Source organism: Kogia breviceps, chromosome X (genome assembly GCF_026419965.1).
Source record: "Kogia breviceps isolate mKogBre1 chromosome X, mKogBre1 haplotype 1, whole genome shotgun sequence".
Classification (NCBI taxonomy): domain Eukaryota; kingdom Metazoa; phylum Chordata; class Mammalia; order Artiodactyla; family Physeteridae; genus Kogia; species Kogia breviceps.
This window is the reverse complement of record NC_081330.1, coordinates 68,361,736-68,376,598: the sequence shown is the minus strand read 5'-3', so window position 1 is coordinate 68,376,598 and position 14,863 is coordinate 68,361,736. Positions and strand designations below refer to the sequence as shown.

Here is a 14,863-nt window from a genome sequence, read left to right as displayed (position 1 = left end):
AAAAAAGCCAACAAATGGGAAACACTCAAGCTATATAACATGGCAGTAAGAACTTAAAAGATGATAAATTAGGAGATGACTATTCATTTTCCCAAAGTATTCACTGTAGAACATCTTTAAAAACCAAGTTTCTCTTGTATATTTAGAGGTAATATAGTGTAGAGGTTGCATGCCAGCTCTGATGTCAGATTTTCTGGGTTAGAAGCCCAGTTGCACTATTTTGTGACCCTGGGTAAGTTCCTTAACTTCCATAACATTGCCTATCTCACAAGGTTACTTGAGAATTAGATGAGTTAATGTATGTAAATGCTGTCTAGCATAGTATCTAGCACAAGGCAAGTACTTAATGAATATTAATTATTATATTTGAATGAAGATTTCACAGAATATTAGAACTGGAAGGGACTTTAACTATTATCTGGTTTATCTGTCTCATTTACAGATGGGAAAAATGGACTAGAGTAGTATCATATGATTTGCCCAAGGTCACAGAACAAGTTAGTGGTGGAGTTGGGACTATATTCCAGTCTCCAGGACTTTTTCTATGTATTATGTCTACCTTCTCCAATCATTCCTTGTTGGCTTACTGTGATATATATGTAACTTCTGTTCAGAATGTCATTTGTACAAAATGGGGCCTACCTGTCTTTACTCACCACCAACATAAGTGTGCATCTGTACTAGGTGCTAAGGTATAAGTGAAATTATAAGGCATAGATCTCAATCTTGAGAAGCTATTAAATTAAAATGGTTTTCATACACATTGTTAAACTCTTAAGGATCAGAAAAGGGGAAAAATCCAAACAGAGAATGAGACTATACTCTAGGGGTTATTTCCTCAAGTTCTTCATTAGTCATAACTTCTCCTCTTTATTTGCAAGTCTATTTTTGTTGAATCTTTAAAAAATGCTCCTTGTAATGATCTTTTGAATGGACTTTGTTAAAACTGTTCCATTTTGTCTGTGCTAAAAATCCGACCAGTTGATGTCCTCTTTTTTCTAATACACTGGCCTGGAGATTGATACCAATTTCTTTTTTTTTCTTTTCAGTTAGAGAATCCTGGTTAAGAATGATTGACAGAAGCACATCCTCTACTTTGACAAATGGAAGTGGAAACAAGAAGTCTTGATGGGTCAACCTGGAACTACATGATTTTGCACATACATGTTGTGTGACTACATCAGTCCCACTAGGCCCTGAATTGGGTTAATAACATCTCTTTAAAATGGAATTAGAGAGAGCACAGTTGCTTGGAGAACAATATTAATAAAGAGTAGCCGACAAATTGCTGTTTGGTATATCTCCTTCTACCTCTATCGATGAACAATTACTGCGAAACAAAAAGTGGAGATCCTAACTCCCATTTGCTTGGCCACTTGCTACAGCATTTGTGGGCGAGGGAAGGAGAACATCCAGTGCTTTGCAGATATTGGAATGAGACAATGTATATACAGAAAAATGAGTGGGGACCTGTGAAGTCTCTAGGTGGGGGATAGCTGTTTTTAAGTAATTTTAGGACCATCATGTGCAAGTGGGATTGGTTTATATGATACAAGAACAGAGGGCAGAAATAGAACCAATGAGTAAAAGCTGCAGGTCAACACATTTCAGTTCAATAAAAGAGAAGATAATGATGATGATGATGATAACAATGAGCAGCCAGACTGGCAGCATTGGGAAGGAGTAAGTTTCCCATTATAAACACTTGGAAATGTCCTGTAGGACATTTAGACATTAGTTAGGTATTGGACTTGACTTTTAAAGTCTTTTCACTCCTAAAATCTGTACAGAGTCAATAAGTCTAAGGGAAAAATATTTTCTTGTAAAATTCCCTGTTAGAAGTTACATACTTCTGAGAAAAAAAAGTGGTCTTTATTCTAAAACATTGTGGCACTTATCTTGGTAGTTCTGCCTTTCCTTTATTTTTCGAATATTGCCTTTTGCATTATTAAAGGAAAAGACTAAGATACTTCAGTCATATTTAAAATGAAAATGACTATAAACTTTTCCAAAATGAATCCTTTATCATGAATCTCTTGGGGAAATGTACACTTAGCCATACTATGGGTAATTTGTCATACATGATTATAGAGTGATGTGGTGATATGTATAATTACACACCTGCTCTGTTCCTTCAAATTTTAGCTCACTACCGGCAAGTTAAGTGACTGGGATTATCATCAAATAGCTTTTCTTACTCTCTGCTCTTTTCTTTTACCTGTTTACTGATTCTTTGCAACCAACTATGGAGAAAAGGTATGGAAGGGTAGAATATATGCAAGGGCTTTTCATCAAAGACAACTAGTTTCAAACGAAAGCGCATATCATGACTTCCTTTAAATAGACACATTTTAGAATTCACAGAACGGTATTGGTAGAATAAACCTAATTTGGGACCATATGCAGATGGTCAACAATGTTAGTCCAAGGACATGGAAGAAATTCTACAACGGTGCTGTCCAAGAGAAATATAATACAAACCATGTAATTTAAATGTTCTAGTAGGAACATTTTTTAAAGTTAAAAATAATAATGAAAAAGTGGAGTTAACTTTAATAATATATTTTATTTAATCCAATATATCAAAAATATCATTTCAACATGTTATCTACACAGATTATTAACTATATATTTTGCATACTTCATTTTGCATTAAATTTTTGAAATCTGGTGCATATTTTAAGTTTCCAGCATGTCTCAATTCAGATGCCATATTTCACGTGTTTAATAGCCACATATGGCTAATGGCTACCAAATTAGTGAAGCTCAAAAGAACTTGTGGAAGGAGAGTGGGAAGGCTGAAAATATGAGTCTAGTGAGATTAGTGCTCAGTTACATCATGAAGTTCTCTTTTAATTGATGACTTATTTGGGAAGGGAGTTTATTGCAGTGATGTTTAGCAATCATCACTGATGAATATGGTATGTATTCATATTCTGGCTCTGAGACTTACTTGTTCTGTGATCAATTATTTAATCTCTTTGTGTCTCAGTTTTTTCATACGTAAACTGAGGATAAATTAATTTATAAGGTTGTTATAGGAACTAAATTATAAAATACATGTAAAGTACTTGGGTGACTGATAAGTAATAGGTACTTAATTATTGTTAGCTATTTATTATTTTTCTGAAAAACGTAAACTGTTCAGTGAGGTTAGGTTTTACAATAGTTTGGGACAAAACAAGTCTTATTTTAAAAATTATTTATGATATTGATCCCAAAGTTAAATACGATGGTTTTAAAATAATGTATTCAATGTCAAAATGAATAAATTTGATACTCACTTTTTCCAATAGATGTTTCTTATACTTTAGGTTAGGAGAGAGAATAGAAATTGAAATGGAGAACCTAGATACATTTCTCATTATGTTCTGCTTGTTGAAAGCAAACTAATCATGCCAGTCTTCATTTACTCCTCTGAAAAAGTTACTCATACTAGCCATTCATTTACTTTTTCAGCAGCCATTCCCAAATCTAGATGATTTTAATACCCACCTAGGGAACTGATAAAAATATAGATTCTAGGGCTTCCTTCATATAACACATCCCTGGGTGGAGGTGTAGGAATCTGTATTACACAAAACTCAGCAGGTGATTACCATTATCATCCAGGTTTAAGAATCATTGGAATTATTTTAGATGTTTCATATGATACTTAACTACTCAGGTGTGATGCTTTTGACTGTTTCATATATGGATGAGTTATAAAACTATTTTAGATATAAGAATACCATGATTCATATAGGCTTAAATGGATAGCTTTTACTTCTATAGAAATTTGGTTTCTAGAAACTGTTCCTTCTGGTTTTTTGACTTATCAGTTTTCATTTCTTCTGACTCTCTTTGAAGAAATTCTAGTTTCTCAGTAGAATTATTTCCTGGACCTTTTAATTTTAATCTCAAAATGGATACTGTTAATCACCAAAAATGGCAGAGTATGGAATTCCAGGCTTTTGTCCTTCCCTAAAAGCCATGAATGAAGTGGCAGAAACTGTCAGAATCAACTTTTGCAGAACTCTGGAAACTGAAATTTGGGACCTTATAAAGAAAACAAAATTTACAAACCTTTAACTAGACTGGACAAGAAAAAAGAAGGGAAGACTCAAATTACTAATATCATAAATGAAAGTGGAGATATTAATAGAGAACATTCATAAATGGAAAGGATTATAATAGAATAGTAGGAACAATTTTATGCTAACAAACTGGATAACCTAGATGAAATGGATAAATTCTAGAAAACACAGAAACTACCAAAACTGACAAAAGCAGAAAGAGAAAATCTGAGCATATTTTTAACAAGTAAAAGATTGAATCAGTAATCAAAATCTCCCAACAAAGAAAAAAGCCAAGACCAGATGGCTTCACTGGTAAACTGTACCAAATATTTAAAGAATTAACACCAATCCTTTTCAAATTCTTACAAAAAATTGAAGAGAATTCATAAACTTTGTCCATCCACACTTATATGCTTTCATGCAGTTTTTTGGATAAGTGGGGTTAATGTGATTTACTGGTGATAATAATCAAGATGAATACATGAATCTTAAAAATGATTAAAAACCAACAGCAGAACATTTGTGTAGGCTTAAGGAAAAGCTTCATTATTATTTAGAAAAACTAATATGATCAAGTTTGATTTCATTCTAAATCCATTCACATTATCATAAGATATTATATTTGTCAATGAAAGAAAAAGAAAAGCTGCTGGATTTAAGTAAAGAATCATCTTACCCTTAAATAACAACTTAAATAGATCAAATTATATAAATTCTGGCTAGTGGTGAGGGGGAGGTTTCTGCCAGCTGAGGAATAAAAGACATTATTCTGCCATTTGCTACAACATATGTGTTCCAATGCTAACTATTAAAATCCTGATTACGATTTATGTACAGCCATTTCAAATAAAAAACCTGATATTAAAAAGTTTGTGAGGGCTTCCCTGGTGGTGCAGTGGTTGAGAATCCGCCTGCCAATGCAGGGGACACGGGTTCGTGCCCCGGTCTGGGAAGATCCCACGTGCCGCGGAGCGGCTGGGCCCGTGAGCCATGGCCACTGAGCCTGCGCGCCTGGAGCCTGCGCTCCGCAATGGGAGAGGCCACAACAGTGAGAGGCCCGCGTACCGCAAAAAAAAAAAAAAAAAGTTTGTGAAAGCAAGCTCAAGTTTCTCATTAAAGATTATTTTCAAAAAGTTAAAAAAAATTGAAGAGAACACTTCCTAACTCATTCTAGGAGGCCAGCATTGTCCTGACACCCATGCCAGATAAAGACATCACAAGGAAAGAAAACTACATACATCTTTTATGAATATAGATGCAAAACTACTCAAGCAATTACTAGCAAACCAAATTCAACAGCATATTAGAAGATTACATATCATAATCAAGTGAGATGCACCCAAGAAATGTAAGGAGTGATTCAACACATGAAAATCAATTATGTAATACACTACATTAACAGAATGAAGGAAAAAAATGCACACATTCATCTCAATTGATGCTAGAAAAGCATTTGACAATAGTCCACACACTTTCATGAAAAAAAAATGCTCAAGAAACTAGAAATAGAAGAGAAGTTCCTCAACTTGATAAGGGGCATTTACGGAAAACCCACACTTAACAGTATACTCAATGGTGAAAGGTTGAAATCTTCTCCCTCAGCTAAGAAATAGGGTCAGGATGTTGATTTTCATCAATTCTATTCAACATTGTACTGACAGTTCTAGCTAGTGCAAGTAGGCAAGAAAAAGAAAAAAGCATCCAAATTGGAAAAAAAAATAAAATTATTTTTATTTGCATATGATATGATTCTAGGTATAAATAATTCTAAAGAAGCCACCAAAAAAACCCTCTTAGAACCAATGAACAAATTCAAGCAAAGTTGCAGAACACAAGATCAACACTCCATATCAGTTTTATTTCTAAATACACTAGCAGTGAACAATCAGAAAAGGAAATTAAGAAAGCTATTCCATTTATAATAGCATCAAAAAAAATACTCAGGAATAAATTTAACCAAGGAGGCTCAGGACCTATACACTTAAAATTCCAAAACACTGCTGAAAGTGACTGAAGACCTAAGTAAATGAAGAGGCATCCCATGCGCATGGATTAGAAAACTTGATTTTAAGATGGCATTCTCTTCAAAACAGTACACAGATTCAGTACAATCCTTATCAAAATTCCAATGACCATTTTGCAGAAGTGGAAAAGCTGATCCTAAAACTCATATGGAATTGCAAGAGACCCTAGCCAAAACAGTCTTATAAAAGAAAAATAAAGTTGGAGGACTCACACATCTTGACTTCAAAATTTAAAACAAAGGTATGATAATCAAAACAAGTGTGGTACTGGCAGAGGAACAGACAAATGAATCAATGGTACAGAATTAAGAGTACAGAAATAAATCCATAGCTCTATGGTCAATTGGTTTTTGACAATCATGTCAAGGCTATTCAATGGGGTAAGAATAGTCTCTTCTATAAATGATGCTAGCACAACTACATAGCCATATGCAAAGAATGAACCTGGACTCCTCCCTCACACCATATACAAAAATGAACTCAAAATGGATCAAAGACTTAAATGTAAGAGATAAAACTATAAAACTCTTAGAAGAAAACACAGGGGTAAACCTTTATGACCTTGCATCTGGCAATGGGTTCTTAGATATGATACCAAAAGCATAGGCCACAAGTAAAAAATATAGATAAATTGAACTTTATCAAAATTAAAAACTTTGTGTATCAAATGATGCTATCAAGGAAGTGAAAAGACAATTCACAGAATGTGAGAAGTATCTGTGAATCATTTATCTGATAAGGGTTGAGTATCCAAAATACATAAGGAAATCTCATAATTCAACAACAAAAAGAGAAATAACCCAATTAAAAACGTGCAGGAAAAAAAAAAAAAAAAAAAAAAAGCTCCATGTAGGGCTTCCCTGGTGGCGCAGTGGTTGAGAATCTGCCTGCCGATGCAGGAGATACGGGTTCGTGCCCTGGTCCGGGAAGATCCCACATGCCGCGGAGCAACTAAGCCCGTGAGCCATGGCCGCCAGGCCTGCGCGTCTGGAGCCTGTGCTCCGCAACGGGAGAGGCCACAACAGTGAGAGGCCCGCATACCGCAAAAAAAAAAAAAAAAAAAAAAAACGTGCAGGGGCTTCCCTGGTGGCGCAGTGGTTGAGAGTCTGCCTGCCGATGCAGGGGACATGGGTTCGTGCCCCGGTCCGGGAAGATCCCACATGCCACAGAGCGGCTGGGCCCGTGAGCCATGGCCGCTGAGCCTGCACATCCGGAGCCTGTGCTCTGCAACGGGAGAGGCCACAACAGTGAGAGGCCCGTGTACCACACACACACACACAAAAACATGCAAAGGACTTGAATAGACATTTCTTTAAAGAAGATATACAAATGGCCAACAAACACATGAAAAGATTCTCAGTATCACTACTCTAGTCATCAGGGAAATGCAAATCAAAATCACAGTGAGATACCACATCATACCCACTATGATGGCTATAATTAAAAAAAGGAAAATAACAAGTTTTGGTGAGAATGTGGAGAAATTGGAACCCTCCAACATTACTGATAGAAATGTAGATTGTGCAGCCATTGTAGAAAATAGTTTGGAGGTTCCTCAAAAAATTAAACATAAAATTAACATACAGCCCAGCTTTACCACCCCTCTCCCTGGTATTTACATAAAAGAGTTGAAAACAAGTATTTAAACAAATACTTGTACATTAATGTTTATAGCAGCACTATTCAGAATAGACAAAAAGTGGAAACCCAAATGTCCATCAACCATCAAGGGATGAATGGATAAGATGGATAAAGTGTGGTATACAATGGGATATTATTCAGCCATAAAAAGAAATGAAGTACTGTTACATACTACAATGTGAATAAACCTCAAAAACATTACACCAATTGAAAGAAGCCAGGCACAAAAGGAGATATACTGTATGATACCACTTACTTGAAACATCCAGAATCCATAGAGACAGAACACAGATTAGTGGTTGGTAGAGACTAGGGGAAGGGGCGAATAGGGAGTGACTGTCTAAAGCCTATGAGGTTTTCTTCTGGAGTGATGAAAGTGTTTTGGAACTAGATATTAGTGATGGCTGTATAACACTGTGAATGTACTAAATGTCACTAAATTGAATGCTTTAAAATGGTTAATGGTTAATTTTATGTTATGTGAATTGTACCTTAAAAAAATGGATCCTGTTACTTTTCTCCCTGTTTAAAGTCTAAGCTTATTTTCTTGAGTCAAGCAGAAACCTATATCCCCATTAATAATGGTAATAACAAGTTATTATTTAATCAGCTCTTACAATGTGCTGTCAACTGTGATGCATGCTTTTCATACACCATATTATTTAAATCTCATAACAATGCTATAATGGCATATAGTAGGTGATAAGGAAGTATTTGTGGTATGAATGAACAACCATATAAGCAAAATGCATGTGAGGCAACTGAAGTTGAGAGAGATTAGGTAAGTTGCATCAGGTATCCTAATTAGTAAGTGGCAGAATCCAAACTCTAAGATTTATAAGACAAAAATACCACTTTTGACTTCAGCTCTAACCTGATATTAGGGAGAAAGACAGGTTCTGTTTCTAGAAAGAAGTTAGGTCCTTAATATTACTTTTTGAGTCATACTGAAACTCAAATCTGTTGTTTTGGTTGTGTTGCTTTGGTTATCAGGCAACTTTGATATCCTATTCTATATTATTTACTAAATATGTGAGTTTAGGAAAATTTGATCTAACTTTCTCAAACCAAGGCTACTCATTTGTTAAAGATTGTCAAGTGAAGATGACAGGATGGACTGGTAGAAACAGAATTGGAAATCAAGGCTACCTTATCCTTCTGGTTTTTAAATAATGGTATCTGATGTAAAATGTTAAGAAAACACTGTGCAGGCCAGTGTTCTGTGAGGGGATGTCCAACAGGACAAATAGGAGACTTAATGTGAGGGGATTGGAAATATACTGGGACCTCACACTGAATGAATAGGGAACATTGTAGAACACAGTTCTAAGGGTGTTAGAAGTGGGATTCTAGTACTGAAGTCACAATAACTATTAGTGGATTCTCCTTTGAGAAGAGATAGGGATTCTTCAATGTGAGAGGCAAGGGGAGATCTCACTATGAGAAAAGCAGAGGCTCTTTTGTGAGGAGACAGGATATACCATGAAGACTACACTGTGAATTGATTAGAACACTATAAAGCCATATGTGATAAAGATAGGGGGCTGGGGGTAATCCAAGTGGGATAGGGTCTTGAGATCTGTGTCCAGAAATACTGTGGAATTCTGAGTTTGCAAGCAGAAGATACACTGTGGGAACCATTTCATAGATATGGAGGGGATGAAATGCTCCCTGGTGTTACAGGACAGGGTACAAAGAGGAGACTCCGGATTTATAAAAGGGTGGTCTTAAGAGAGGGAACAAGAAATGAGGCTCCCATTGGAAGGAGCAGGAAATACTAGAAACCCCCGTAGGAAAGGATGGTGTTTCCCTAGTTCGAGAAGACAAAGGACAAGTGCAATCCTAGAGGAAAATAAGTGAAGATAATAAGAACCCAGAGGAAGAGGATGGCAAAATGTGTGGCTAACAGTGGAAGAGTATTGCAGGAGGTAGAAAGTAGGTTTCAAAAAAGATAGCAAGGGGAGATCATCATTAGAAAAGTAATGGCCCTTGGAAGGGGTGTGGGGGATACTGTGGGAACCCTTGTGGGAGGGTAATGAGGATACTCTAGTGTGAGAAGACAGTGGACAAAGCAGGCCATAGTGTGATAAAAGCAGGGTGACTAGTATGAGGTTCAGTGGGGCCCCAAATGGGAAGGAGCGAAAACACCTCAAAGCAGGCAGGCAGGAGACTACAGGGAGCTCCAGTGTGACAAAATCAGGGCCTTTTGCGTGAGGAGACAGGACAGGATGTATTGCAGGACTCGTATTCCGCTGGAGAAGATGAGAAAATGTTGAAGCCACAGGGAAAGAGGAATGGAGGGCTTATTACTTTGTGAAAAGAGGAGACCACAGTGGGATAGAACAAAGTGTACTGTGGGGTCCCAAGTGGCAGAAAAATGTGAATCACTTCAACTGGCTTGAGAGGATCACGGAAAAAGGAGGAATCCTAGTGTTGGATAAAGGCGGGCTAGTAAGAGAGTACAGAAAATATTTTGGGATTCCTAGTAGGAAGGAATGGGAAAATGTGGGGCTTCTAGTTGGGTGAATTGGTGGGATTCATAGTGTAAATGGACAGTTTAAGTATACAGGGTATGTTGTTTCCTCAACTCAGTTGGATGGGAGCCCCCAGAACCAGAGCACAAGGCACAAGTGGTTGTCCTGTATGACAAATGGGGGCCCCAGTGGAAAAAGCCAGTAAATTCTTGTGGGTAGGGCCAGGAAATAATGTAAGAAACCTTGGGTAGGAAGCGATGGTGACATGGCGGGACCCTCGTGGCAGGCCGCAAGAAATACTGTGGGAAGCCAGAGGTTGGAGACCAGGAGCTCTCCAGGGAGCTAAAGGAAAACCGCAGTGTGAGGGCTAAGAACATAGGGGGAGCATAATTTCCCCACCTTAGGTGCTAGCTCCACTTACCCAAGCAGAGTTCAAAGACGTAGGCATAGTAGGACCAGAGCACGACGAGGACGATAACAAGCACAGGAACCCAGGAAAGTACACGGCGGCAGCACCGTAGCCCCCCGGACAGAGCCATCTTCCAGCCCCGCTGCATCTTCGGCTCGAAGATCGACCGAGCAGGCCTGCTGGCGCTGGGTCGGAACTGCTGGGGCAGCAGCTGAGAGGCGGGAAGGCGCGTTGTGCGGCGCTCCACTGCCTAGCCTGGCGGGAACAGTCTCCCCTAGTCGATACCACCTGTGGGGCTGCAGGGCAGAGTGCGCCCTGCCTGGCACAATAGGCATGAGTCACGGCGAGGAGGTACTGGCGGTGTTGGAGCGGAAAGTGATCCGTCAGGCAGTCGAGGCTGGACACTCTCAGAGGGAGTGCAGTCCCTCCTCTTTCCTCCTTTCCCACCCCCTTGCCACAGCACTAGATGCAGGGCTAGACCTCTGCAAAACTGTAAAGCGGAAGAAATTTGGGTCCGCCCATCTGTTCTTACCGCACTGCGTCCCGCCTCGTCTCGTCTCTGATCTCTGTCTCTGTTTCTCTCTCTTTGTCCCCTCCCTCCCAACTCCACACACACACACACACACACACACACACACACACACACACACACACGAGCACACAGACACGCGATGTGAAAGATGCGAACCGTAGCATCTAATGACTTAAAGGTCATCCAGCCCCATCCTCCGACTGCTGCTTGAACAATATGCTTAACACGTAGTGCCGCAGTCGCTGCTTGGGTAAGTCCATTGGCAGGGCGCTCCCTCCTTCCTTCTCTTCTTCCCTTTCCCCTGAGTCAGCTTAGTCCATTTTAAGAATAAATAAACATATTGGTACATAAAAAGCAAATGGGGGAGATACTAATTCTGTGAGGGGTCAGGGAAAGCTACAAGGTAGTGATATTTAAGCTGAACTTTAATAATAAATGAGTTTGCTGGGCAGATGGAGGGGGAAGGAACTTTCAGACAGAGGAAACAGCATTTGCAAGGGCATAGAGTAATGAAAATCCAAAAGTGTTCGAGGAACAGTTAGCATGGCTTGAGGAGAGGGTTGGTATGTGAAGAGGAGAGGCTGGGAATACAGGCTGTGGGCACAGAATGCCCTGCCAGGGTATGTGGATGTAATCTTGTAAAGCAGATTAGGAAAAGCCAATAAAGATTTTGAGACAATAAAGGCGACATTATCAGAATTGTATTTTTGTAAAATAACTGGAAGGATGGAGGAGGATGGCCTGGAAACAGAGACACAAATTAGGAGGCAATTTAATTCAGCAAATGTTCTTGGAGTGGTTGCATTGTGTTAAGTCAAATTTGGTATAAAAAGGATGAAAAAAGGGGGCCTGTCTCCAGGAAGTTCATGTTCTCATCAGAGCAATAGGTGTTCAATGACATAAGTACAGTGATAGAAGTATAGTAAACTTTTGACATTTATGGATTTGATACCTACTGTTCAAAGATTTACAAAAGTCTATGACATGAACAAATTTGTGATTTTGCTGAGACCCATGTTGCTCTCTATTCTTTTTCATGGTTATGTATGGAGTAAATTTCTGAACTGATATAAGAACTTTGTTGTTTCTTTTCAGATTAAGTTACATTCATGATTGGTATTGCTAAATTAATGTTGTAATGAAATGCAGACTCATTTCAGTTTACAATATTTATTTTAATAGCCTTATTAATGATTTGTTCCCTAAGGTTCTGACATGGATACTTAGATATTTTTCCACCTTTTTGAGATATAGTTGACAAATAAAAGTATATATATTTGATGATTTGATATACATATACATTGTGAAATGATTACCACAATCAAGCTAATTAACATCCATCACCTCACATAGCTACCATTTTTCGACAATTATTTTTTAAAATTATTAATTAATTAATTATTTTTGGCTGTGTTGGGTCTTCGTTTTCTGTGCCTGGGCTTTCTCTAGTTGCGGCGAGCAGGTCCTCTCTTCATCGCGGTGCATGGCCTCTCACTGTTGCGGCCTCTTTTGTTGTGGAGCACAAGCTCCAGACGCACAGGCTCAGTAGTTGCGGCTCACGGGCCTAGTTGCTCCATGTCATGTGGGATCTTCCCAGACCAGGGCTCAAACCCGTGTCCCCTGCATTGGCAGGCAGATTCTCAACCACTGCCCCACCAGGGAATCCCTTGACAATTATTTTTATTGAGGTATATTTGACATACAACATTGTGTAAATTTAATGTGTACAACATATTGCTTGGCAGTATGATTGCCATTGTGGCAGTATGATTGCCATTGTAGCCTTAGCTAACAGCTCTGTCGCATCACATAATGCAAGTATGTGCACTTAAATAACTTCCCTCTTATTCCCCCCCCACCCCACCACAGCTCCTGGTAACAATATCTGTTTTTATTTTCTTTTTAGATTCCACATGTAAGAGATATCATACAGTATTTGTCTTTCTCTGTCTGACTTATCTCACTTAACATAATGTCCTCAAGATCCATCCATGTTGTTGCAAATGGCAGAATTTCCTTTTTACTCACAGCTGAATAGCATTTTATATGTACATTAGCTATTGCGAATAATGCTGCAATAAACATGGGAGAACATATGTTTCCTCAGTAACCTTTTTTATTTCCTTTGGATATATACCCAGAAGTGGGATTGCTGAAACATATGGTTGTTATATGTTTAATTTTTTGAGGAACCTCCATACTGTTCTCCATAGTGGATGAACAAGTTTACATTTCCACCAACAATGCACAAGGCCTCCTTTGATCTCCACACCCTCACCAACACTTGTTATCTCATCTTTTTGATGATAATCATTTAACAGGTGTGAGGTGATATATCATTGTGGTTTTGATTTTCATTTCCCTGATAATTAGTGATGTTGAGCACCTTTTCACATACCTGTTGGCAATCTGTATGTCTTCCTTGGAAAAATGACTATTCAGGTTCTTTGTCCATTTTAAAATCAGGGGTTTTTTTGCTATTTAATTAATTATATAAGCTCCTTATATATTCTGGAGATTAACCCCTTATCAGAAATATGGTTTGCAAATATTTTTTCCCATTCTATGGGTTGCTGTTTCATTTTGTTGATTGTTTGCTGTGCAAAAGCTTTTTAATTTGATATAATTCCACATGTTTATTTTTGCTTTTGTTGCATTTGCTTTTGGAGTCATATCCTGAAAATCATTGCCAAAACTAATGTCAAAGAGCATTTTCCCTATGTTTTCTTCTAGGAGTTTTACAGTTTCAGGTTGTACGTTTAAGTCTTTAATCCATTTTGAGTTGATTTTTATGTTTGATGTAAGATAAGTGTCCAATTTCATTCTTTTGCATGTGGATATCCAGATTTCCGAGAACCATTTATTAAAGAGACTATCATTTTCCCATTGTGTATTCATTGTGTATTCACTCTTGTCAAAAATCAGTAGACTGCCTATGTGTGGGTTTATTTCTAGATTCTACTCTGTTCCGCTGGACTATGTGCCTGTTTTTTATGCCAGTACCATACTGTTTTGATCACAATAGTTTTGTAATAGAATTTAAAATCAGGAAGTGTGATGCCTCCAGCTTTGTTCTTGCTCAAGATTGCTTTGGCTATTCAGGCTTTTGTGATTCCATATACATTTTGCAATAGTTTTTTTTCTATTTTTATGAAAAATACCACTCAAATTTTGACAGAGATTGCATTGAGTCTGTAGATCATTTTGCATAGTATGGACATTTTAACAATATTAATTTTTCCAGTCCATGACCATAGTATATCTTTCTATTTATTTGTATCTTCTTCAATTTCTTTTACCAATGTCCTAAAGTTTTCAGTGTACAGATTTATTCATCTCCTCAGTTAAATTTATTTCTAAGTATTTTTTTTCTTTTTCATGCAATTGTAAAAGGGATTGTTTTCTTAATTTCCCTTTCCAATAGTTTGCTATAACCATATAAAGATGTAACTGATTTTTGTTGAGTTTGTATCCTGCAGTTTCACTAAATTCATTTATTAGATCTGGCAGGCTTTTGGTGGAGTCTTTAGGGTTTTCTACATATAAGATCATGTCATCTGCTAACAAATATAATTTTACTTCTTCCCTTCTGGTTTGGATGCCTTTTATTTCTTTTTCTTGCCTATTCTGTCTAGCTCTATGTTGAGAAGAAGTGGTGAGAGTGGGCGTCCTTGTCTTGTTTCTTATCTTAAAGGAAAAGCTTTCAGATTTTCACCACTGAGTAT

The 14,863-nt window shown here is 37.8% G+C and overlaps 1 protein-coding gene across 1 annotated transcript in view; it reads right to left on the bottom strand.

Annotated features, from left to right (window-relative positions):
- The window catches only part of ZDHHC15 (zinc finger DHHC-type palmitoyltransferase 15), a 156,906-nt gene extending 145,826 nt beyond the window's left edge, over window positions 1–11,080 (bottom strand). Inside the window, exon 1 of the mRNA XM_059050472.2 lies at window positions 10,619–11,080. Coding sequence (XP_058906455.1) covers window positions 10,619–10,754 — 136 coding nt within the window. The 5' untranslated portion in view covers window positions 10,755–11,080. The remainder of the gene's footprint in view (window positions 1–10,618) is intronic.
- Window positions 11,081–14,863: the final 3,783 nt, after the last annotated feature.